At 37.3% G+C, this 27,994-nt stretch overlaps 1 protein-coding gene across 1 annotated transcript in view; it reads right to left on the bottom strand.

The window, feature by feature from the left end:
* Nucleotides 1-8,776: 8,776 nt before the first annotated feature.
* The window catches only part of acox3 (acyl-CoA oxidase 3, pristanoyl), a 67,327-nt gene continuing 48,109 nt past the window's right edge, over nt 8,777-27,994 (bottom strand). The window contains exons 16-19 of the mRNA XM_040141060.1: nt 26,226-26,400; nt 26,061-26,128; nt 18,992-19,078; nt 8,777-11,032 (exon numbers count right to left, since the gene is read on the bottom strand). Of these exons, the coding sequence (XP_039996994.1) occupies nt 10,913-11,032; nt 18,992-19,078; nt 26,061-26,128; nt 26,226-26,400 (450 nt within the window). The 3' untranslated portion in view covers nt 8,777-10,912. The remainder of the gene's footprint in view (nt 11,033-18,991; nt 19,079-26,060; nt 26,129-26,225; nt 26,401-27,994) is intronic.

The following is a 27,994-nucleotide window of genomic DNA, read 5'->3' as shown; positions in this document are numbered from 1 at the left end:
TGGAAAAGCACTCTGATAAAAATTAACTTGAATAATTGAGAACAATGAACAATATGAACTATGAACTGAAAAGTTTAAAACTATTTAGTTTGTTACAGCTACATCCAACATGGGGGCAGAGAGTGTCACAGACACAGGTAAGACTGGGGTGTTAAGGGAATAAGATTGGGAAGGGAAAAGGGGAGGGTAAAGGAAATGAGGGAGAGTATAGCTGATAAGACTGCACATTGTTATGGCCACAATATCCCAGGAGTGTCAAACCTTATATGTGGGTGATGTACAAAGTTGCCACTTAAACAATGAATATACGGTATGTAGCCATAACACTGTTCACAAACCTGCAAGCCTTGTCAGTCTTCCCCAGACTGATACCAGCCTTCCACATGCATCTCTTGGTGATACCAGAGAAGAGGATCTTCATACCTGGATACTGCAGGCGGAGGTGGGACAGGTCCTTCTCCATTGCTGAAATGAAGTTGATACTTGAGACGTCCCCCAGGTCATTCCTACTGCAGTGGATTAGGAGGACATTGGTTACTGCTCTTCCACTGGTACTGGGTGAAGAAGAGGAGAAGGCTAGAGACCACTCTAGCCAAACCAATGGATGGAGATATTATCAACAAGGTTGTTCCCCATGGTGTCCGTAGCTCTCTGGGCCCCACACTAGACCTAGCTGTCCCCAGTGATCCAGACTGAATGCTGGATAGAAAAATCAATGTAATAGTTAGAAATAAATGCTATAGAGACGACCGTCATCAACAGTGAAATGAACAGGACTTGCCAAAAGAGCATACAAACACTTAACCAAAGACCGTTTTATTAAAACACACTGATAACATTGAACCATGCGTTCAGCTGTACTTCATTCATTTAACTGAGAGAATACCAGAGAATACCTGTTAATCAATAGTGTTATGTAGTGTAATGTTTACTTAGTTAAATGAGCTGATCAGCTGGCTCTTGCACGAACAGCATGTCAAGACTCCCACAGTTAAATGTAATAACTTTATCGTTTTTTAAGCGTAACTTAACAACATTGACAACCCATTGTCACTGCTAACACTCAAATAAGTTAGGTAACATAACCTTAGATTTTCAGAACCAATTTTAAAACACAATGTTATGATATGTTTTAACCTTATATAAAGTCTATGGTTTTACCACAACTGTTTACACACAGTTAGTTTTCACACCAAAAATTAATATACTTTTAATGAATACATTAAAGTACAACTATAAATGTACTGGATATTAATGTACTTATTACAAGATGTATTTGTATTATTTACAGGTATATATGTATTATAAGATGGACTTATTATTTAAATATAACATGATTAAAGAACACATCAAACAGTACACTGAAACACAGGTTAATACACTTTTTTCATATTTAAATTTAATACAGAAAGTAATTTGCTTTATATTATATATATATATATATATATATATATATATATATTTTGCTGTTCTTTTCCATTTTAAGTACACATTAAATGTATTTTATTTTTACCACTGAAAAGTTGAGGACGAGTCACTTCTGGTTGAAGTGGCAGGCAGGTGGATGTGTGCATGATAAGAGCACAAAAACAACTTTTTCCCTGTTTTTTTTTTATTATTATTATTGTTGTCAACACCTTATGACCAATTTGGGCCAGAGTTTGGCCCAGATTTCTTAACTGTAACCCTAAGGTGTCACATCAGGCCCATCATGTACCAGGGACAGGACAAATTCCACTGCCTTCAAATACATATCTACACCATTACATTCTGAGTGTTGGAGGGCATTTATTGCCACCCTGACCATTTCCATTTGTTGGTCGCTCAGGGGGATGTCAGTCTCTGGCAGAACAACTCCAAAATCAGGCTTGTGTGGATGGCCACTGTCCTTCTAGTCAATGTCCTCGATGTAGGTGTCCTGCAAATTTGAGTATAAAGACAATGACCTCAGGTTCGATTAAAATACAGTATAAAATACAGTGGTCATATGGGAAAATGTTTCTAAAACTGAAGTTGGAGTTTCTCTCTGAAAAAGAAAAAAGTAATTATTACAACAAAGTGTAGTTACAAGTAGGCTTCATTTTGAAGATTTCCTGTTCTGTGTTTGGCTTGCTCAGTTATTAAGAGCAATAATATGTGCACTTTTTACACAACAACGTTACCAGGGAATGAGATGTTGGCACACCCATGTGTGATGTAACCAGTACTATTGTAGCTTTACTTTTAAGTAATCAAACAGCTACACAATCATCACCATCCTTTATTTATTTCTCAGGAGAAAATTGAGTGAAAGACACTCATTTATAATGTAGCTGAGATTTCAATGCAGGATTCCAGTGTAAAAGAAAAGGTTAAAAAAAAAAGTATTAAAAATGGAAATGTTACATTAATTACATTTCAAACTTGGGAGCTATAATACACTGCAGTCAAGTGAGCCGTGTCTTGCGAAAGCTTGGTCTTACCAGCTGATCTTTATATATATTCTGCTGGTTCCCTCATGGTTTAGCAACAGCTGTTGAAGGAGTGTAAGCAGTTGAAGTATTTGCTGTAGTACCAGTAGTAGTAGTTTGGAGGTAATGTAACAGCAGTAATAGTAGTGCTTTCATAATACCAAAATTGTAGTTTAATAGTAGTGATCCTTGTATAAAAGCAGTAAGCCACACTGTAGTTAAACTCAAGAACAGTTCAGTATAGTTTATCTTTTCTTCCTTTTCTGTGTAGAGGGACTGTAATAGCAGTGATACAAGTGTAATAATAGCATAATAGCCGAATTTGAGTAGAAAGAGTATCATACTAGTGTAAAACTGGTGGTGGTTTCAGGGGTGTTGCTAGGTAGTTATTAAGGACTCCTAGGTGGTTGTAGTAGTCACAGTTGTAGTAGTATTAGTGATAGTATTAGTGTCCGCGGTAGTAATAATAGTAGTAGTAGAGGTCATAGTGACTAGACAGTGGTTTCAAAAGAGGTAGCTCACTTGATCACAGTTTAATGCACATGGGGTGTAAATACTGGTTTGGAAGATCACAAGCACTGACTATGTATAAAATCAAATAAAATTTGACATTCACAAGGTCAGTTTTGAACTACATGGATTGTTGAGTGGATACAGGAATTTGGTCGCCACGTGATGGTGTAGCTAGTAACTGCACTTCACATATGTAGAGTTTTTCTAAAGATCAGCTGCAGTACGAATTGGAAAAAAATCCATAAACAAATAGGAGGGAAGTCACAAACTTCACATGGCTCACAAACTAATAGGAAGCAATCAACAAATGTGAAAAACCCATTTCAAAGATAAAAATGGATCCACAAATGTGTAAATATCAGTTTAAATGTATTTTTGTGGCTAAATTGTTTACATTTGTAAAAACTATATCATTTTTATGTAACAGTGAAATACGCGTTTACAGAGTAAGTTTTGCGTATTTGCAAATCACTCCATATTTTTGTGGATATGGTTTTACATAACACAAATAAAAAAGTACATGTTTGTGGATAGTGAAATATTTGTGGACCATGGTACACATTTTTGGATTGTCTTCTGGTGGGTTACAAAAAATACTGTCCAATAGAAACTTCCATACCTCTTCACCATAAAGACCTGAGGACAGACTACAAAAATACACAATAGGCAAAACCCAAGGACACCAGTCACAGATTTAGGAGAGGAAACAAACACATAGAAGAAGAAAGAGACAAGGACATCATGAACACAAGAAAGAGGCTGGGCCTCCTGGAGGATGAAGATCCAGATCCAAAACATCTGGAATGAAGCACCAACAGCCAGGCGAGAGAGGGAAGTCCCAGGATGGCTGATGGTCCTGCACAGAGAAACTGAGTGAAGAGAAAGGCCCGGGAGAAAAAATAGCAAAAATAGGGAGAGAGGGAGGGAGAGAGCAAGATAGGCACACAGCTTGGATGTTCGTGCTTGAGGGACAACAAACAAACAGAGAATTGTTCGAGAAAAACAAACAAAAAGATGGTTTAACAAAAAGTTTACAGTAATCTCGTCGGCAGGCCAACATGGATTATACTTTTATATTATACAGATTCACTGAGACTGAGACCGACCCAGTGGAGGGAAAACCTTAACAGGTACCAGACCTGAAGTAATCAAAATGTAGGACCAAATAGACAGACAGCACAAAAGGTCCCTGTGCTTCATACCACACTTCCAGCAAATCCATGTGGGCTTTTGATCAGCAAGATCCCACTACACACCATGCATTCCAGGACATCTCTTAAGCAGTACTGTTTTTTACAATTTGAAACCATTTGGTGGCAAGACGTTGCAATCAAAGGGCAAGTGTCTTGTTAGTTTGTTTTGTGTTGTTGTTACTTTGTTGTTTAGTTCGTAGTAGTAGCAATAAATGTGTACACTTAAGTTTGGTGTTTTTCTGTTTTACATCTCAGTCCCTAACTCGTATAGATTCTTTGCTACCTTGCTTAGTTAGTTATTTTTTCCTAAAGAATAATCATTTCTGATTAAGAAATTCTTCTTGGCAGGCCAAGAAGAGATTAATTTTTCGTTAGTGTTAAGCCTTACTCTGTAAAGCCATCTCTGTGGACAAATGGGTAAATTGGATGTGTGTAATAATTCTAATTCATATTAGATAAGATGGCATGGAACATCAACACTTTCACGGGATGCTAGCAACCAAGCAACCCCTAAAGATAAAGTATACTGTACTTAATCAGGGGTAACCTCTAGCCTTGAGGTCCTCTGCTTTCTGGATCGCCAACCAGAGGAAGTCAAAGCTAGCTCCCAGCTGCTGCGTGAGACCCTGATTATGGAATTCGCCAACCCAGAATCAGAACAGGGCATTATGGTCTCAATGGATGTCAAATAAGGCAGACAATCACATCCGGAAAGCTTACTTAGGGTGTCAAAACAACTGGAAATGGAAGATCTAAAATTTAAGAAACTTTTCCTCTGGAACCTTCAACCAGTTCAATTAAATTCAATTCAATTTTATTTGTATAGCACCAAATCAGAGCAAAAGTTATCTCGGGAGACTTTGCACATTTTCGGTTCCACATAAAGATGTATAATAATAATAATAATAATGAGACTAAATATAATAATAATAATAATGATTGAAGTAGTGGGTGTTGAGCAGGATCATGGGGGCAGTCGGTGGTCCGTAGTCACAGATCCAGAAGCTGTAGGCCTCAGCTCCGGAGGTAGAAATACCTGCAGAAAGCTCCAGGAGAAAAGAGATGAGAAAGCGCAAAAGTATGGGAGAGAGAAGAAGCCAATTTAGTAACAAACTTTAATGGAATACAAATGTGTACAGATGGAGAGGGAGAGGAGGGGAGAGGAGCTTGGTGCATCTTGGGAAGTCCCCGAGCAGTCTAGGCCTATAGCAGCATAACTAGGGAATGGTTCAAGACAAGCCTGAGCCAGCCCTAACTATAAGCTTTATCAAAAATGAAGGTTTTAAGCCTACTCTTAAATGTGGAGAGGTTGTCTGTCTCCCAGACCCAAACTGGAAGAAGGTTCCACAGCAGAGGATACTGATAACTGAAGGCTCCGCCTTCCATTCTATGTTTGGAGACTCTAGGAACCACAAGTACGCCTGCATTAAGGGAGTGTAGTGTTCTACTGTGGTATGAGGGAACTGGTTATCTTTGAACCATGCCTTGTACAATCAGGGGTAAAATTGTGTAGTAATATGCAACTCGTCTAGGCCGATCACTGTATGCCGAGAGCTCTCAAGGAGTGTCTTTGGTGTTCTTTGGCACATGGGCTGCGGTTCACCATTTACATTAAGACTGGAGGACAGCGACTATGTACGATAGCTGGTATAAGCAACAGCTGAGTTGAGTCAAGTTTGTACGGGTTTGTAGTACAGAACGGTCGCAGCAGTGAGTGCACACAGCTTTGATGAGCCTGAGGGGAAAATGTGTTGGTAAAATGTGTCAGTGACCTACCGCACTGGATAAGCAAGATAAACTTTGTCACACTGTACTGTGCTTTCATTTATATGGCTGATAGTTTGGTAATATATAAAAGCTTAAGGAGTAAGCTTTGGTCAGTATTGGACTTTACAGGGTAAGCATAAGGCTATTTCCTGGAGGCAGTACCTACCAGTGTAAACTCAATCTGTATTGAATTTACAAAATACCAGTAGAAAATATTTCGTCGTTCATTTTGGGCCAGCACTACCTTGTGGTACTGAGTCGAGTGGAACATGGGACAGAGTGTTGAGGCATGCATTGTAGTTGAATTCACAATGATCTACTGTGGCTTGGACATTGTTGGAAGAACTACTCAGATATTTTATTAAAGTAAAACTACCAATACATCATGTTAAAAATACCAAATTACAAGTAAAAGCATTTTAAATTTTAAATCCAGCTTAAGTAAAAATATAAGCAGTATGATTTACCTCTGGTTACCTGCTCAAGGTGGAGCTAGTTTTACATACTTTATATACATATACTTCTAAGAAATCTAAGGGGTTTGGATAATTTGAACTCATTAGGCCTTAAACAGTAAAAATGACACCATGTCAGAAGCTCAGAGGGGAAATGTCTCCCTGCTAGCAACTCAGACATCTTGAATGTCTATTTCACTTGACAATCACATGCTGTTTTTTGTAAGAGGTCACAAACCAAAGTTAGGAGCCATTGGTTTAATCTTACCAGTGTGCTGTATTTTATTAAAAATTATCATGTTTTTTATGTAAAATCTAAATATGAAAAATAACTAGTAACTATATCGGTCAAACAAATGTATAGGAGTAAAAAGTACAATATTTGCCCCTGAAATGTAGCGGAGTACATATATTAAGTAACATTAAATGGAAATACTTTTGTCAAGTACGAGTACTCCAGAATTGTAAATTAGTACATTAGTTACTTTCCACCACTAAGCTTGGGTTACACTTCATTTGTAAATCACTTTGGACAAATGCATACAGAATGCTAACATTTGCTAAATAACACTAAACACAAAATACAGCTGGGGCTTTAGGTACAGTTACTTTTTTAGGTATTTGGTAATTAACTCAAGATTTGGACAAAGTGACGTCTTGATCTGATGATTTTGCTAGTTGAAAAGCCACCAAAATGTTGGACCAAACGACAGAGCAACATTGGTATCTCTAGAGCCAAGAGGTATCTCTAGAGCCAAGCCAAGCCTAGAGTGGCTCAAAAGAGGAGTGAAAAAATATTTTTATATGCTCAATTCATGCATTAATGCAGGTACAAAGAGGGTAAAAGAAGACAAAAAGGGTTTGGACTAACAGCTAGTCACAGTTGTAACAAATTCCAAGCTTGGCGCTCTTCCTCATGCAGCAATAGCTGAATTCTGAGAAGCTTTTAGTCCAAGCCTTTTTGTTCTCCTTTTTCCCTCTTGGCACCACAGATTGATATTAAAAGTATTTTTTCATTTCTCTGCATTAACATGGCTCCAAATCCTTTTTCCTAGAAGCAAAGCGAATTTGACTTGATATACTGTACTTACGGCTGTACTTTGAGGTTGTAATCTCAATTGTAATCTCAATGAGCTTTCTAACAAATGCTTTTTAATGTTGAATGCAAGGACATCTGGCAGCTTCCTAGTGTTTATGTGGTGATCATACAGAAGATTATGACTTTAAAGTTGTATGGTATTACTTACATTATTGGTAAAACTAAATAATGAAACTGTTGACGTGAGATAAACTGAGGCTGTGTGGTGGCAAAGGTTAAACCAACAAAATAACGTATATCAAGTCTTTAGGGATTCACTGGAGTACATAAGGCTCCTCTACTGTGGAACTATCTTCCAGTTTGGGCCCGGGAGGCAGACACCCTCTCCATATTTAAGAGTAGGCTTAAAACCTTCCTTTTAGATAAAGCTTACAGTTAGGGCTGGCTCAGGCTTGGCTTGAACCATCCCCTAGTTATGCTGCTATAGACCTACACTACCGGGGGACGAGAGTTCCTCTCTCCTCCCTTTCCTCTCCATCTGTATGCATTCATATGGCATCAATGCTCGTTACTAACTTGACATCTTCTCTCTCCCGTAGTTTTGTGCTTTTTCGACTCTCTCCTCATGTTGCTTTTCTGCAGGTATTTCTGTCCCTGGTGCTGCAGAATCTAGATCTTTGACTGCAAACCACCTACTTCCCCCATGATCCTGCTCAACATCCACTGCTTCAAATATTATGATTATCATTACTATTATTATATTTAGTTTTATTAGTATTATTATTCACCCTATTATTATAATTATTAGTTTTATTATTAGTCCCATTATTGTTATATATCTTTATGTTATACCTTTACTGTGCTATGCCCCCCCCCCATCTCTCAACCCAGCCGGTCGGGGCAGACAGCTGCACCATGAGCCGGGTTCTGTTCAATATTTCTACTTGTTAAAAGGGAGTTTTTCCTTGCTGCTGTCGCCAAGTGCTTGCTCATGGGGGAATGGTGGGTCTCTGTATATATAACTATAAAGAGTACAGTCTAGACCTGCTCTATACTATGAAAAGTGCCCTGAGATAACCTCTGTTATGATTTGGCGCTATATAAATAAAATTGAATTGAACTGAATTGAAGCTTAAAAGGTACTTTAGGTCAGAGATACAGAATGGTATCGCCTGTCATGGGGCCCAGCAGATTTATGGTGGTTTATAGCCTGATACCCACTCCAGGGCCTGGTAACAGGTCAAAACATCATTTAACATTAATGCTGGGCTTCCATAGGAATGCTCAACCAAGTTTTGATACATTTTTACTGTGTTTTGATAAGTCTACATCATCTTCAGTATAATACAATTTTCAGAGTAATTGAATGTGATGTGAACAACATCACGTCACATTAGTCTACTATGAAATACAATAAGGTAAAAATCAAACTTAGATTCACTTATATGGGCAAAAAAATAAAAAAGAAATAATATTCAGGAATGCAAGCTTGTGGTTGTTTACTTGTACCTGTGAAAAAAAAACTTAATTTGTAGAAAAAAATGTGTATTTTAAGAAAAAAAATGTGAATATCGAAATAGACCTGTGCAAACAAAATAGCAACAATATGGTTACATTGAGAATGTGTGAAAAAAGAAAAGTTTTCTTTAAACGTGAGTACCGATTTAAAGCAGAAAACTGACTCAGACATAAACTTACCACACTGTAACACTGAAGCTACACATAGACACACATTAATGTTACAAGAACAATGTTAGGACCAGCCTTTACAGCCACAAATGTATGTGTATGTGTAACTTCAGCATCAGAAGTCAGCACTCAAAATTACTTTGCTTTTTGTACCCAGTCCCTGGTTAATATTTCCCTTTATGGGCACTTATAGTGATACTTTGTATGGCCATAAAGATGATTTTAAAATGTAACTGAAACATAACTGCACTGGAATTCCTGCTGTTGTAAAATAGTTTTACTGCTGTGTTAAGGACAAAAAAGTGACAAGGTTATTAATCCACATAATCAGTTACATGTTACAGAACAGATGATCATGACTGTCAGTGACTGAATTCCTGTGAAACAGCTTTACATTAAAGATGAAATCAAGCCATTTTTAATCAGTGTTTGACTTTTAAATCAATACATCATAATATCCACTACACATAACTATGGTGACATAGTGAAAAAAAAGCACATATTAAGTCCAACTGAAATCACAAGTAATCCCTTTTTGCAGTCAAAAATCATGACAAATTATTTTAAATTTACTATAAATATTTTTTAAATCACTGAAAGGAAGGAAATCATGTATTTCAGTATATATCAGAAATGCCCATTTAGTCTCCAAGCCTCTGAGTGGGCTTGCCACGGTACATTTGATTGACAGCTGAGCAAAACAAACTTGCTCTTGTAACTAAGCTTCTAAGCCCAGCTCTGGGCTTTGAGGTGGCTTTGGCATAGTGACTACACTCAGAATTGTAGGATCACATGTTGACTATTGGCCCAAGTAACCTCTTTCCCGTACACAATCATTACAAAAGGAACAGCTGTAAAACAATGAATACATTTTTCCTAGGGTCACAACCACTTTGATAATACTCTTTGTATAATCACATAAAGATAAAAATAAAAAAAGTCTTGCAGAGGCTATATCTGTCAATTAGTTTTGTACCATTCATGTGTGCAGACAGCTGACAGGAAGTCACCCTGTGAAGAGAACGACTCTAACGCTTTATAGGCCATAAAACACAGAAACCTGAAGAAGCTGAAAATACTTTTTGGGGATATGTGTGTGGTGAGCTGCTTACCACAGAATTAATGGGTTGTGATCATGAAACATGGTATCCAGTTTTCTTAATACATGCCTGCCGGAATCTGTAGTTCAGAAGTTAAAGACAATGTTTTGTTAGCAGTAGTGCTGAAGAATAAGGAGCACTCCATTTAGCATCTAAAGTCAACTAGGGGTGCAGCTGATTAATATTTGAATTACCTATTAATCCGCAGATCATTTTTTTGAATAACTGATAAATTGTGTGGTTGATAAAATGTAAGAAAATAGGGAAAGATGTACATTAACCTACGTCATCAAATGTCTTGTTTTGTCCAACCAACAGTCCAAAACCTAAGGATATTCAGTTTACAGTTTGCCCATCAGCACATGGCAACTAGCTTCTTGATTCTGTCGGGTTCTATGTCTGATGGCCCTCTTTCAATCACTCATTTATTATTCCCTACATAATAAACACTTGATAGAGTAGTCTGTATATGTGATTTTTTGCACTTATTTTTTGCATTTAATAATCGTCATTTTGTGCCTAAACTGACAGTGGCAGTGTTACACTGTGGTTTTTTTTGGCAAAAAGCAGTGTACATATGGAAATGACATGTCTTATGTACACTCCTAACTATTGCATTGTTGGAATATTTTAAGTAATGCTAATTTTAAACATAAAATTCAGATAGTCCAGAAACCAGGGTTGTAGTAGAGAGTATGTCTGGGTTCTAGAGTTTTGGACGCAGGGATCCAACCACAGGTTTGTCTGAGCAGAACTCTTTCCACCAGGACGGGCGGTCCAGCACCTGGCTGCCCTGTATCACTGTTGACCACAGGTTCTTGTAAAGCTATGTGGAGGAGAAACAAGGATATGAGTCAGAGAAGAAGTTCTTATGTGCTCAGAGTTGAAAAAAACTCCTGACCGCTTTCTAATTATTGGTTTCTTGTAACCTATTCCACCCTAGATACACCAGCTGTAAAAAAAACACCTAATTCTGCTAAAATACTTGAACCATCATCTAATGCACCCTTCTTTTGTGAACTGGTTTGGGATCCTGGCTCTGGCCAGTGACCTGCAGCACAGCTATAGAATCAGATAGAACTCTAACATGGCTCACCGAACTGCCGTGTTTTTTGTATTGGTCTATTAATCAGATGAACCTAAAATGAGATCAAAGAAGTTGGTTTTGCATATTTTTGAGCTAAATTAATAGAACGTGTATACATAAGGTTTTTGAATGTGCAATGTACTATGTGCAAATTACTGGCCAAAACTAGGAAAACTAAACGTAAAACTGGAGCTAGGAGCTGAAGTACATTAGCTGAGGAAGATGAGAGCTGAAAGATGTTACTGAAACAACTGAAAGGCAAATGATATATGCCAAAGCTGGAGGTAGAATTAAAATGCCTTAAACTGTGACAGAAGAAATTCTTTGTATTAATATCAGAAAGATGAACAAAATTCTGAAACAGCTGAAGGTTTGAGTTTCTTAGTTAAAACGGAAAGAGATAGCTCTCAGTTGTGTGTGCGTGAGTGCATGTATTTGTGTGTGTGTTTGTGTTTGTGGAAGTAGAAACAGCTTAATGTTACTCTTAAGCAGAACTAGTGATAACATACAAAGCCCCACTGAGGTACCACTCAAACAAGAAACCTCTACACAAAAACAATATTTTATACTGCTGAAACTGCTTCACAGCAAGCGTCAGGAGACTTTGCTGAAAACATGCATCTGTCACTTGTGTAGATAATGTGAAAAATGACTGGAATTTCACAGTTTTGAAAGTGCCCTCATTTGTGTTTTTGCTCAAGAGTGGGAGAGGTCAGTTAACAGTCTATGTAGCAGTTGAGGGCTCCTCTTGTTGCTCAAACACTGACAATTAAAAAACCATAAGTCCTTATACTTAAGTAGTCACACTGTGAAAGGGCAAAAATTTGCCTATAATCTGTTGTATAAATTGTGTGTGAGAAGTGAAAGATGTAGGAGCTACAAGAGCTGAAGTACAAAAATTTTATAAAACCAGAACAGCTTAAGTGTAGAGTTTGACATCATGCAGTGACCACCATTATAAACTCAAAAACTGAGAAAATAACACATAAAACTTAAACTGTGGTAAATCAAAAACTGTACAAGATATCACACAGGTTAATACAAGTTCAATAGCTGAAAGTCTTGTGAACCGTTTACAGCTTAAATGAAGTCGTTAGTATGTTGAAGTAGTTGAATTTCAAAGTGGATTAAGTTTTAGAGGATTTGAAAATTCTGTCCAATGGAAGAAATCTTTTAGACAAACTTGAATATTTTAAAAATGATAAATAGTAGAAAAAAATCAAAATAATAGCAGAATTGTCAGAGTTGAATAGTTTCTATAGTTGAAAGTATGCAGAGGTAGTAAGTTGACAGAAAAACGTACAGAAGAAGAATAAGAATAATAATAAGGATTAGGACAACGATAGTGTGAATGCTGATTCAGCGTTGATTCAGCATTCACACTAGACTATACAATTCCTGGAGAAACTGCGGTTGAATTGCTGCTACTGCTATCCTATGTCTTTTGCTTCCTGCTAAATATTTAAAGCTGAATGGCTGCTGAGTTGCTAGCTGTTAGAAAACTAAACTGCTTTGCTCCTTTTTCACGAAGGTGTCTGTTATTTTGTCTTCACTGTGTATGACCATGCTGTCTTTAAGTTACGTGTCCATCTCTCTCTCTCTCTCTCTCTCTCTCTCTCTCTGTATTCATGTGTCTGTCTCTGTTAAAGCTGTAGCTTTCTTGGATGTTTTACCTTGAAAATGTGTGTTTGTTTTCCCATTACCATCTGAAATTAATTGCAATATGTCTTATGACTTAAACTGTACTAAAACATGCATATTTCCAGTGAAATCCCTTGAAATGCACAGCAATCCCACCAATAAACAAAATGGGTGGCAAGAAGAACATAATGTGGGATTGCTTGTTGCCTAGCAATTGCTTGCACAGTAATCCTACCAATAAAAACAGATAGAAAATTTAGTAGCTCACAAGAAAATATAGTAGGATTGCTTGCACAGAAGTCCCACCACTTAATCATAAATCATGACCATGACTTATATCCATAGCTGGATTTCCAACTGGGCAAAGCAGGCAACTGCCTTGGTGCCTCTCGCCCCTCATTTATTGTGTATCAGGTGGTGTGTGGTAAATCAATTAATTGCTTTGTTTGGGAATATGCAATTTGTTTGGGAATATGCACTACTAAAACAGAGCATCTGCTAAAATAATTTGGGCATTAAGATGGATCCTACATTATTACCTGTCTTCTCTACCTGTTTTATACAGGGGACCTGTGTCAAAATTAAAATTCCCAAATAATTTCACGTTTAACCAAATTTCCACAATCAGGGGATGAATAGGGCCCATGACTCATTTTTACCCTGGGGCCCCCTAATAGGTTAATCCAAGCATGCTCACATTTGTCAATCTAAAGTAAAAAGTCTGGGCCTACTTGGATTTTAGACTGATGGAATAAACTAATCCATTACTTTTTTATCATTTGTTTATGTTTGTGAACTGGTTTGTTAAATCATCTTGAAACACTTGAAAAACATTATGTTTTGCAAATTGGCAAGGCCGATACCACTTTGTCTTAGTCACTGGTGTATATGCTGGCCAATAAGAAGAAATTTCAGAACAGCATTACAATAAATTTACCTCGTTTACCTTTACCATGTTTCCATTATAGTTTGTCCACCAGAGAGCACCGAAAGGTTTATTTTTACACTTTAAAATGTCCTGCTCACTATATATCATTATCACTATTATTTAATAAACAAATCTAAGATATCATTATCAAACAGGTTTGTTTTGGGTGTTTTTGTTTTTGTTTGATGTAGAAACTATAATTACTGACTCGCGGTTGTACACCTCAACCAGTCAAGTCGCAGTTTACATCCATGTCTGTCCAGATTAATATATGTAGTTAAGACTTTGAATGAAGTTAATTAAAGTTATTACTGCAATTTTTTTGCAAATCGGAAGTTATCACTATATTGACATATATGATTCCAGTGAATAATTAAGCACTGTTCTTCTTGTTCTGCTGTATGTCTACTCTGTATGTGTGTAAATTCACCGTGAAGAAAAAAAAAAAAAACAGATAAAATCCTTGTATGTCTTCACATTCTTGGCCAATTTGGCAGATTCTGATGGAACACAAAGTTCCAGCAATGGCAGTAGACAATACTTCAAATATGGATGTTGCTGAAAAGAAGCTACAAATTCTAAAATGTGGATGCTGCACACCTCTTCAACCCGGCAGGACAGTAGATCTATACAATCATCACAGTTTCAAGGTTGGCACCCAAGATTAGTGTCACCAATTCAGTATCTGACCAAATGTAAAATATGGTCACAGTCTCACTTTCTGTTCCTGAGGTATGGCGTTGAATAATGGCCAGAAAAGTGTTTTTAGAGAACATTATAATGTCAAAGTGAAGTTGACCTTTTGGATATGAAATGTCATAATTTCATGATTGTATCCTATTAGACATTTGTGTGTAAAATTTTGTCATAATTAAAGTATGAATTCTTGAGTTATGGAAAAAAAAACGTGTTTTGTGAGGTCACAGTGACCTTGACCTTTGACCACTAAATTCTAATCAGTTCAGCCTTGAGACCAAGTGAACGCTTGTGCCAAGTTTAAAGAAATTGGGCACAAGCATAACTAAAATATTGCATTCATGAGAATGGGACGTACAAACGGATGGAAAACCTGAAGACATAATGCCTCCAGTCGTGGCTGTCACTGGCGTGGAGGCATACCAATGATTATCCACTAATATTTTGTGATCAAATATCATTAGGAGTTGGTTCATGGAGATAACAGTTGTTGTTAACCTTTTGTTGAATTTTTGTCCACTCAGGATAGTTTTGAAATCTGTGCACTCTATGTACACAATAATTTGCAATTACTGTTTAGTCAAACTATTGAGGGCATAATGACATCTGAAAATGCTGCAAACAAGATCTCAAATCTGCACGATCTCAAACTACTACTTTACTGCTACTGCTAGTACCTCTACTGTTGTGGCTACTCAGTAGTAGCACCGTCAAAATTGGCAAAAAATTACGTTCGATTATTCCCTCTGAAAAACACACAGGTTTGAACCATTAATATTTCTATTTTTGCACATTATGTCCATAGGAGGGCAAACCAATACAATTTAAAACGTTTGCTAATGATTTGAACCCATTTGGAGCCCTCTATTCCAACTCTTGTTGATACATGTACCATTCCTACAATACGGAAAAAAGTCATTATTGCTGTTCCAAAAAAACCCTTCCCACAGGAAAATAATTATCTTAGACCAGTACCACTGACATCATTAGTGATGAAATCATTTGAACGCATCTGATGGTACCACGCATTTCTCATAGAAAGACAACAGCAGTCAAATGTTGACTCAACATTCTCTGACATACAGGTTAGAAGTATTGGAGCCCCTCAAGGCTGCATAAGATCTCCCCTTCTTTTCACATTATATTCAAATGATTGTAGAAACTATTACACAAACAACTACATTATCAGTTTTTCTGGTAATACAGCCATGCTCTGTTTACTGACAACAGATTCAGACATTGCTGTGTATAAGTCAGAGATAGAGGAGGTCGTGCAGTAGCTTGCAGGATACAACCTGATAATAAATGTTAAAAAAACAAAGAATTGGTTTGATCCCAGGTCTGTAGGTGATCACAGCCTAGTTTTAATCAGTGGGGAGAAAGTTTAGCAGGTAACAACATACAAGTTCTTAGGTATTCACTGTGATTCTCATTTGCAATGGGCCAATTATGTGAAGTATGTTTGTGTACGAATCAGTCAGTGTCTGCATTTTTTGTCAAGACTCAGAGTCAATGGAGGATTAAAAATATTATGTTATTGTTCTACAGGGCAGCCATTAAATCTATAAATCATTATGGAATCACCACATGGTTTGGCAACCAGTCTGTTTAACTCAAACAATTTCACTCTGTTAAACTCTGTTAAACTCAACTGACAAAAGTTATGGCTTCTATTTAGTTAACAGAGGCTGTGTGCTGCTCTAACACCTCTGCTTCTCTCGAATGCCCATGACAAATTTCTCCTAAAGGAGAACATAAAGGCTAATCCTAATCCTAACCAATACAATGAGAGACATCGCTAATTGGGTGCATATTTACAAGATATACCCCCAGGTTGCTAGTTTTGGAATGGTAAGATACCATGGTGGGCTAACTGTAGCTTACATATCTTACATACAACTTTATCTCGAGATTCCCCTATTTTGCCATCTACTGACCAAAATCCGAGCTTTTTAGCTTGCTCGAAGTGCAAATACCTATCTGAGGCTGAGTTGGGTTTTGACACAATTGAATATCTGGTGTTTTTTTTTTACAATTTGATAATTTAAATCGAATTTAGAATTTTCGTTAACAGCTCTACTTAGTAGTAGAAGTACAAATATTACTTTTACTTATAGTAACAATCTTGACTGTTGTGTGAGGTATTTTTTCTATTAGTTTTGAGCTTTTACAGTATTTTAAGTTTATGGTTGATGGCAACAATGTCCTGTCTTTCTGTTTTTTTATTTTTAATAGCACTGGAACCACTTGTTATATCAGTTTTTTAAAAACTAAATTAAAAGGAGTAGAAAAGAGGAGAATAAACATTTATTTGCGGACAATATTCTGTTTTATTGATGACAAAAGAATCCTATTTACTACAATCCCCCTCTCATAGAATGTGTTTTTGAAAAATGTTTCTTAAGATATCAAGATATAGGATCAACTGGCATAAATTAGAGGCAATGCCAGTATCAGCTTGTTGTACCTCAGACATGCTTTCACCTTTTAATCTAATTAATCAAAAAGGTCTCTAGAAGATACAGCAAACTTGAACCTTAAAATGTCTGTTAAATGCATTTTCTACATAGTTCTGCCCATTAGTAATCTGACCTACCATCTGCTTCATCTGTGACATTGTAAATGTCTTATTATACACAACTTGTAAATATTTTTAAAGTAAAACGTATGAAGGAGAAAGTAATACAGTAGAAACAGTAGAAAGGCAGTCACTGGTATCAGCAGTATAAAGTATAAACTTTTTCAAACTTAGGAAATATTAGAGATAAAACATCTATGATAAATTTTGCTGCAAAAATAAACTTGATGAACCCAGAAGCTGACACAAAGTAACAGAATACACTGTGGGTGTGCATGACATCTTCATTTCTCAGGCCAAACAAACAATAGTTGAGCCTTCTTGTGATTTTTTTTTAACCCAACACTACCTTGTGTGTTTTCCTAAACACAATATTGTTCTTACCTTTAATATCAACAAAGCATGTGGAATTGAACTGACGAAACCTTCAACACAGAGTAGCGATTTGTTTGCATGTGTGGATCTGTGCACGTTGGTTGCTGTCCACAACTGAGGGTTTGTATCGTGTTTCGAGCATGTCACTAAAATAAATATTTTTCATTGTGTAAATACACTCAGTTGGCAGGTACACCTTGCTAAAAGTAATGGAGTCTAATACAATAATCCTGCAATAAATCTTACCTTCATGACAGTTATAATTTTCAGTTTGTGTTGAAAAAGCTTTAGAGAGGTGGTGATTCAACTTTGGTAATTTTGGAGGCTGCAGTTTGTGGTGCTGTTAAATTGTATTGTGTTATACATGTGTTTCTATTATTTTGTCCCCATTTATATCAATGAGGGTAGGCTAAATAACAGAAACACCTCTCTGTATAATGCCATACAGTTCAACAGCAGCACGAACTGCAGCTTTCAAAGTGATCACACAGTTGAATCAACACCTCGCTATCACATTTCAACAAAAACTGAACATTATAACCTTCATAAAGGAGGATTTATTACAGGACTTTTATATTATTCTGGGCTTAGACTACACGAGTTTCGGGCCGATTTATCCCCAATTCATCCCTTCTGACAAGAAGAAATTGGCTCTGGGACCTTGGTCAGTACCCATGTTCGGCCCAGATTATCTGGTAATTTGAAGGATTTACAGATCCAGTCTTAAATCTCCAGAGCTGATTGCAGTCTCATCAGAGATAGCCCCTAGCTAAACATTCTAGCCCTTGAGGCTAATATTAGCTAACTTACTACTGTTGACAGATATTAAAACTGATATGTCAAAAATATCACCTCTAGTTCTCACTGAAGAATAAACAACCAGTAATGACTGAGTCTCCCCAACGATTTGTCATCCAGACTTGTTTAGCAATCTGCTTTTGTTTTTTCATACTGAAAAGTATTACTACTAGTAGTACTATTAGAAGGGCCATTGCTCCCTGATTGCTCCCCATGGCACGATAATCTTAATAATATCCTGTATTGTGTGATGCATCATTATTTTCCAGATCTTGTAGCGTGCACATGATTGAGATTAGAGAGAAGTCTGTGAAGTTTCTCCTTATGTGCATGATACAAGCGGATTTCAAAACTGGTTAAACCTCCTGTAGTCTGAGCCGAGCTTTAGACTGCATGTTCCTAATGAACTGCAAACTGAATGAAATAATCAGTTAATAAATTGATCAATATGAAACTGCTATGACTTGTTTAATTAAATGAAACATTATGAAATTTAAAAAATCATATAATTTATAATTATATAATTTACAGTGTACTAACGAAAAAGAACAGGTGTGCCCCCACCTGTCAACAGCAATCGCAGGTGGTGGTATGACCTGACAATTCCTGTATTATTGCAACCCATCAAAAAAAAAGTTTTTACTGAGGTATACGTAGGCTTTATGTGTGTGTATGTCTTTACCTGTCCATCAGCATTGCCAATAGCTGAGTTGAGGATGAAATCAGGAGGTGCAAAAACATCCACCAATGCAACTGCATCATTTTTCAGCTGGAGGAGAAACACAGAGCAGATTGGGTTTTGCTTAAAGTCAGGTGGGTGAGCAGCATCTACCAGAGCCATAATTTAATCATTCAGCTTTATGAAGAAAAGGAAAGACCCATTTTGAATGGGTACTGCACTATAGTTAGACTAGTACTAATAAACAATATACAGTAACTTCCTAAAGTATTTGGACCCTTCACTTTTTGAACACTGTTGTAGATTTCATTTTAAATTGATAAAATTGCCATTTTTGCCCATCAATCTACACTTAACCCATAATGACAAAGTGAAAACCTGTTTTTATAATTCTTGCAAATTTATTAAATATCAAAAACTGAAATCACTCATTTACAAAAGGACTAATACCCTTAATTTAGTACTTTGTAGAAACCTGATTGACAGCAATTACAGCTTTATGTCTTCTTGGGTAAATCGCTACAAGCTTTGCACACCTGGATTTGGCCAGATTATCCCATTCTTCCCAGCAGATCCTCTCAAACTCCATCAGATTGTGTGGGAATTATCTGTGAACTACCATCTTCAGTTTTCTCCATAGAATTTCTATGGGGTTTAAATCTGGGCTTTGGCTAGGTCACTCAAGGACAGTCAGTGAGATTTGTCCTGAAGCCTGAAGCCGTTGAATTGGCTGTATGCTTTGGGTCACTGAATTCTGACCAGTCTCCTTGTCCCTGTTGCTGAGAGGCACCCACATAGCATGATGCTGCCACCACCATTGTTCACTGTAGGGATGGTATTAGCCAGCTGATGAGCATTTGGAGTTCTGTCTTTGGAGTACTGCCCAAAGGAACAAAGTTTTGTTTCTTCAGACCAGAGAATCTTTTTTCTCATGCTTTCAGAGTCCTTTAAATACTGTTTGGCAAATTCAAAGTGGGCTGTCACTTTTGAGTTTTTTACTCAAAGTGAGTCTAGCCACTCAACCATAAAGGCCTAATTGATGGAGTGTTGCTGAGATCATGATCCTTCAAGCAAAAAAGTCCTCTGCAGAGCACTTTTTTTGTGAGTTAAAGTTTACTGAATTTCAAATTTTCAACAACATAAAACCATATCATAGAAGACCCATTTTTCAACTTCATTTGTTAGACTATAGGATATTCTCTCAGAAGCCGCCACCTCTCCCAGTTCTGAGATCCAGCCCTGGCATAATGGGCCTTCTACAGCTTTCCTCTTTCTCATTATTATCTGTTTACCAATCATAATTCTGTATGAATCCAATTTGCTATGGGTTTTGTAATATGGGTTTGAGGGTTTCCAAAAATGTATACACTAGGACAAAACTCATAATCTACCCTCATGATCTCTGTGATATACTCATGGACTCTGGTCCAAAAGGTCTGTACCTTCGAGCATGACCACGGTGCTTGGACTTAGTCACCCACCTCCCTGTTACATCTCCAGTCTCCAGTCTGGTGTTTCTTTCAAAGTCTGAATAACTTGCATGGTACCAGTAAAATCAATGTAAGATTTTTAATTAATTAATAATGTATTAATCTTATCCTGATATCTCTAGAAACCTATTTGATAATCCCAATAATTTTGTCCAACTCATCTTCTTCAAAGGTGGTGCTCAAATCCCCTTCCCACACTTTTTGCACAGCTGTGGTGGTCTTGTAACCAGATTTTTTATAAGCATAGAACAATAAGTCCCGTGTCCTGCAGAAACACTAAATCTCCTTAATGAGGTCCAAGCCCTGGGGAGGAGTAAGAGTAGAGCCAAAAATACTTAGGTGGAGATGATTTAGCCAAAATTAATTTTGGCTAAATTGAACTGGTCAACAAGATTGTCAAATGATTTATGGACACCTTCTTTATAAAGGTCAGCCAAAGCATGAACACGTCATTCACCCACTCCCTCCCTATAACTGGGGTTTTGCCAACAGGGAGTTTAGGGTTGTCCCATTATACAGGAAGAAAGCCTTAAGTATGGGTTAATTTGGAATATAGGATATACTTTCCTCCAGATTCCCTGTAAGTGAGAGATGATGGGGTGGGTTTGGCCATTTTGCAGCATTCTGGCAGATAAGAATAATAATGGGAGGAGGGGTGTTCACACTGACTGTTCTTTTGCATACCATGGGCAGGCCCTTTGAATTGCCCAGTGTGATAAGTGCCTCAGGTTAAAAGCATAATAATAAAACAGCAGATTTGGGAAGCCCAACCCACCTTTTACTATGGGGTTTTATAGTTTACCTAGATGTATGATTGGCCTTTTGCCATTTCCAGAAAAACCTTGTTATAGAGTATATCAAATTGTTTGAAGTATTTAATAGGAATAGTCAGTGTAAAAGACTGAAGGAGATAAAGCATTTTGGGAGCACAATTCATCTCTATAATATTAACCTTGCCCCATGAAAAGAGATAAGGCAGAGACCATTTTTCCATATCTTTATTGATTTTGTCTAGAAGTGGGACAAAAATACAATGTACTATACCTTAGTTGCCTGAAAAATAAAATCCCCAAGTATTTAATCCCTATACAGGGCCAATGGAATGAGCCAGCTTGGATTAATGATTTGGGGCAATATGAGGTTAGGGGGAGGGACTCCAACTTTGTCCAATCCAACCGATAAACAGAAAACTTGAAAAGGATTTTATCATTTTGAGTAGGGCAGATATAGAACTAACAAAAAGCAAATTGTCATCAGCGTAAAGCATAGGTTAGGTTGTGGAGCCCCAAATCGTAACCCCAGGAATATTGGGGTCTTTAGGAATTGCTCTAGCAAGAGGTTGTATTGTGATGAAGAAGGGTTCAGTAGGTCTGGGATTCGAACAAAGATGTCAAAAGCAAAATGTTTCTTCTAAGAAGCTTTACTTCAAAATTCTTTAAACAGCACAACAATTGAGTCACTGGGGAGAAAATCTAAGCAGAAGGTCCTCTCCAAAGGTTCCCTCAGCTACAGCCCTACAGTCCTATACCTTTCTTCAAAATAGGCAGGATTCTTCATTCAACAGTCTTTCTCACCGTATTGGGAAGTGACTAGCTCAAAAGACTCAACTCAGATTTAAATGTACATTTAGGTACATATCTTCACCTGCGCCTCGCTGCTGCATGTATGCGTGTGCATGTGTATGCCTAGAACATTACAGCAATTGCGCAATATGGGATTGTATGTGATTGATGTGTATGTAATGTTTGAACACAGGCCGCTTCAGTAATAGAAGAGGAATAGGGGGAGAGAGACTGTACATGATTATGGATTTCAAAATGATTATGTTTCTTGCAGAACCAAACAGTATTTCAATTAATCCTCTTCAATTGCTAAACAAAATAGTAAAGGAGAGAGCCGCGGGCCTTGCTGGATCCCACGGCTAAATTTAAAATAAGAGGAGATATCCTGTTATTTTGAACAGCTGCTTGAGGTGCACTATATAATAATTTCAGCCATTTTATAAACGTTTTCCCAAAACCAAAGATCTCTAGCATTTGAATAAGATAACTCAATTCCACACAATCAAATGCTTTTTCAGCATCTAGTGAGATGGCTACAGTAGGTGTGGGGCAACTTCTCTCTTTCGAATGCCTCATTATACATTCATAACATCAACGTCAACAACCACAAGAGCAAAATTAATCATTATATTAGTGATAATAACAACAATAACAAAAGACAGTAAAATAGAAGTATGTGTCTATATATATTAAAGAGAAGTCTAGTTATTATGAAATAACAGAACAGAGAAGAGGAAAAAAAGAACACAAAGAAATTATTATGGGATAGGTATCAGGAGTGTAGGTGAGTATTGTCCTGTGTATGTTGTTCAGGAAGTAATGCATGAGGATTGGCTCCCATGCTTTCTGGAACATATGTATTTTGTGGTTAATAGATGATGTCCGTTTTTCCTTTGTTATGTTTTCTATAAAGAGGTCTAACTATAATGAGATGTTTAATTTTTTTTCCTGCAAAATTAGGAAGATGATTTTCTTGGTGACAGAGCAATGAGTATTACTTTTACGCTGTGATTGGGAAGTGTGACTGATGACAAGTCGCCCAACAAGCAGAGTAACGGGGAGAGTAGAATTCAGCAGTCAAATATGAGGGACTGTTTATCAGTGATATCCTTCCGAAGGTCTTGTACAGATCAGCATTTTGTTTACGCCCTGCTTCATGAAGTCTAAACAAAATGCTAGAAAAAATCTGGAAGAAAACGAAAAAAATTAAAAAGAGAAAAACGAAAAACAAAACAATAGACACAAAGAAAATATAAAGCAGTTGGATTTGGGACATCACAAGACACCTCTGCCAGTAAAACTTAACGAAGTTGTTCGTTTTTCTTTCTATTATTTTTAGTTTTCCGTCTTCTACTTTCCTTTCTTTGTCACATTACTTTTCCCTCTCTATTATTTATTTATTCATTGTTTTTCGTGTTTATAAAACCACCCCCCCCAACTTCCATACACACTCACACCTATACACAATAATCTTACACAAAAGACTGCCCTGCACCTTCCCTATACACAGATAAATGCATTTTTTGCACTGTCACATTAATGGTCATGTCACCCAATGTATGTCTTGTCTCAACTGTTATGTCTCGAATCACTTAAAAAAAAAAAAAAAAACCTGTAAAGATCATAACACATTTACCATTCTCCTTTCTCTTGGGATGTGCATAGGATACGAACTCTATCCCCAGATCACACGAATCTTGCCACAAAATCCATCCATTGCAACTATTGTCGGCAATCCGGGGACGGATTCTGTGAGCACGTTCAAAAAACCATCCCCTTAACAGTGGTTATGTCCAGCATTTCAGGTAGAGCCCTCTCCAGGAACGTGAATGGGTCCCCTGCTTCACAGCCCTCTGGAATGCCGACAAATGGCAATTTATTGCACCTGTTTCAGTCTTCCATGTCATTCACCTTGTCATGGAGACCCCTTTTAGTAGCAGGTGGGTTAGCCTTTAGCTGGTTTTCAAACTCCTCCAAAAAGGTCAGTCACCCTTCCACCTTGTTAATCTTTGTCACGATTGTTCTCCTCCATCGATGACGTGGCATTGCGCATTTCTCCCAGGCTTTGTAGGTCACCTGATATTTGTTTCAGGACTGTGAAAATGTTTGCAATATCTTCTGCAACATTTCCTGGCGGACTTTTCTTTTCCTCTGTCCTGTGTGCTGGCAAGGTATCATCTTTGGTAGCACATGCAGAAATGTTGTTATTTTTAGAATTTGGCTGGCATGCGCCTTTCTACTTGCCCGACATTGCTACTTAAGGGTTTTGCCTGCAGTCTGACTTGTATTAGATGAAAAAATGACAACTCTGTATGTGGCTCTCATATACATTACATTTATACAATTTTCTTTACTGTGTCACGTGACTCCCCCTCTGCAGAGGACTTCTCAAGCTCTGTTAGAGAGAATTTTAGTTCTTGGTCACCTAACCAAGGCACTTCTTGCCAGGTTCCTCAGTTTGGCTGGACAGTCAACTCTAGTAAAGTGTCCTGGTGGTTTGAAATGGTTTTATGGTTTTATACCCTCCTCTGATCTATCACAATTTTATCACAGCGGTCTACAGAGAGTTCCTTGGATTTCATGGCTTGGTTTTGTCCTGACACGCTGTGTGAATTGTGGGACATTATATACACAGTGTGTGCCTTTCTAAACTATGTCAAGTCAATTCAATTTGCCACATGTGGACTCCAATCAAATTCCAGACACATCTCAAGGATTATTAAAACAAAGAGGATGCACCTGACCACAATTTGGAGTGCCACAGCAAAGGGTATGGACACTTTTGTAAATAAGACATTTCAGTTTTTTCTAAAAACATTCTTTCACTCTTTCATTGAGTGCAGATTGATAAGCAAAAATGGCAATATTATCCATTTAAAATTACATTTACAACACAATAAAGTGTGCAAAAAGTATAGGGGTTTGAGGGTTAGATGTACTGAGGGTTTTGCATTATTTTTGCAGGTTGCGCAAAATATGATGGACGGGTAATTGTGGTTTGTGTTCAATCAAACTTGAATTTGAACTTAACCATCAATGATATGAAATCACTACTGACTGCAACTACACCTTTCTTTGTTTTTTTAAAACATGTAAGTAATAGTTAAACTGTATCATAACTGTATTAACCTCCACTTCAAAACCATCTACACCTCCACCTTCTTAAATCTTCTTGACCCGCTTCATCCGTCTCTCTCTCTCTTTCCTCTGGTTGCGCTGCTGTGTGTACCTTGTGTATATTTTGTGCATTTTTGATCTGTCTTATACTTCACCTCCTTTCTGTGTACCCTGTTTATTGTCTCCTAATGTATTACAAATTAGATATATGCTAAACATTAATATGTAATATTTTTATAAGTAATATTTTGAGTAATAGTAACAATTTTTCTCAGGCGGAGTTGAAGCACGGCCAAAGTAAATATTTTGTAATCAAGATCACTATGTTGTGATTTCTTTTCTGAGCTTAATGATCACATAAAAATCCTACTGTAAAATACTATACAGTGTAACCAAGAAACAGTTGATGGAATGTTATTGCTAATACTTAATTTATCTACTACATTTTCAGTTTTGAAGTACTGTCACTGGTTTGCAGGTCATCTGTAAATCTCAAATCTTTTTCCAATTCAAGTAAGGAAATTAATTAAAAAAAATAAAATACAAAGTTAACACTGTAGTTCAGTTACATACAGAATGATATGTAAGGTGCTGTCAGGTGCAGCCTGAAGACAACATGAGTTTGACTCAAGTCTTACTTGAGTCTAAGTTGTATGGCTCAAGCCCACACTCCTTTTACTGGGATAAGTATAGGGCTGTAATTCACACAGTGGGGTGACTGTAAAATCTAGTTTCATTCGTGAAATTTGTTGTGAATTTAATTCAGGAATGAATTAAATGCTAACAATGCCTCTCAGTATATCTGCTTATGACGAGAAGTAAGAGATTTGAGTTAGGCAAATGAGAAGTACATGGACAAAGATTGACACAGACGGGAAGACAGAGAGACAGATGTTCCTGTACCTGGGAGCAGAGAGTGAGAATGCCCATCTGAACCAACTCTGCTGGCTTCCTTCCACTCAAGTAATTACCTGGAAAGGAACAGTGGTATGTTACAAATATGAACACAATGGAATACTTCATCTGCATTTCTATGTATGCATGCATTATAAAGAGTATAGTACATACCCTGGTACAGTGTGGCCATGTGGCTGCTGAGGCTCCATAGCCCATACAAAGCACAGAGCTTGCTTAGTACTGGTTTGAGACAAGCTGGTGTGTCCTGATCAGCAGTTTGCTCATGAAACCTCTGGAGGCAGGTGTGTTCAATGTAGGCAATGGCCAGGGAACGGCAGTAATAAACCTGAACACAAACACACATATACACACACAAAAACACACAACGGGAACATTTGTAGCATACTTTTTATTTCTACTATAAACTCAGGTGAAAAATCAAAGCATTACAACATAAAACCTCTATAATGCTGCACATTTAATGGGTGGTACTGTTTGTATATAAAGTGAGAGAATATAACTTTCATCTTTCTGCTTCCAGTACAGTAATAGCTCCAGTGTACTGTAAATCACAAAGACCGGAAAGTAGGGAAAAACTGTTCGTTTTCCTTCATCAAAAGTGAAACTGGAGCATCCAGATTCTATTTAACAGACAAGACACCTAATTCAAAATCACACTGACATTTCTTAAAACATAACCTTGCACAACATTTTGTTGTGAGGTTGTCTCCATTTGTCTTGTAGGGGGATTGAAATTACATAACCAGTCACTTCAGAGAGTGTTCAGACCCCTTCACTTTATGCATACTTTCTTGGGTAGTAGATTTGATTTAAAATGATACACTCAATAATCCATAATGAAAAAGTGAAAACATGTTTTTAAAAATTGTGGCAAATTTATCAAAAATCAAAACCTAAATCTCTCATTTACAAAAGTATTCAGACTCAAAAATGGGTGGTAGCATGGTGGTGGCAGCATCATGCTATGCAGGCGCTTCTCAGCTACAGAGACAGGGGTACTGGTCAGAATTGAGGAATGAATACAGCCAAATACATAGAATTCCTTGAAGAAAACAAGCTCCAGAGTTCACGCAACCTGAAACTGGTACGACAGGTCACCTTTCAGCAAGACAATGACCAAAAGCATACAGTCTGGACAACACTGGAGTGCCTTGGGACAACTCTCTATCTATCCTCGAGTGGCCCATTCTTAAACCCTATAGAATAATTGTGTAGAGACTTGAAGATGGAAGTACACATACATCTCCCATCAAATGTGATTGAGCTTGACAAGATCTACCAGGAAGAATGGGATAAACTGCCCAAATCCAGGTGTGCAAAGCTTTTAAAAACGACCCACTCTAACTCCTGGGCTGGAGCCAGGAACAGAGAGGCTGTGGGAAAGGAATGGCTGGAAAAGCCTGTACATACAAGATAATCTTCTTTTACATTCCTTCCTCTGTAGTGAAAAAAAAAAGGTCCTACATACATATACACACACATACACACATACACATGTATACACACATACACACATACACATGTACACACATACACACATACATATACATATACATATACCCACATCTACATATATATATATAGGCTAAAGGAGGCCGATGGATCCATGCAAAGTTGGGGCATATGTCTTTAAAGCTTCATCTCAACTGTTTAGGTGATGAGAAAAGCTAACTTCTTTAGTTCCTTTCGGTTGAATGGTATACATCTTCAATTAAAACACCATTTTTGATCAGGAACTCTAAGAGAATCACACTTCACACTGATCTATACTGATGCCAGGCACACCTGCTTGGTGATAATAAGGTGGTAGGAATGCTTGCTTTGTGGCACTCGACGGCAGTGCAATGTATTATCATTGTATTATATCTCCTTTTATATTTAGTTTTCAATAACTAAGAAAGAGATTAATAATTTGCTAC

Source organism: Xiphias gladius, chromosome 12 (assembly GCF_016859285.1).
Source record: "Xiphias gladius isolate SHS-SW01 ecotype Sanya breed wild chromosome 12, ASM1685928v1, whole genome shotgun sequence".
Lineage (NCBI taxonomy): Eukaryota > Metazoa > Chordata > Actinopteri > Istiophoriformes > Xiphiidae > Xiphias > Xiphias gladius.
Note: the sequence above shows the minus strand (reverse complement) of the source record. Positions and strands in the feature narration are given on the sequence as shown.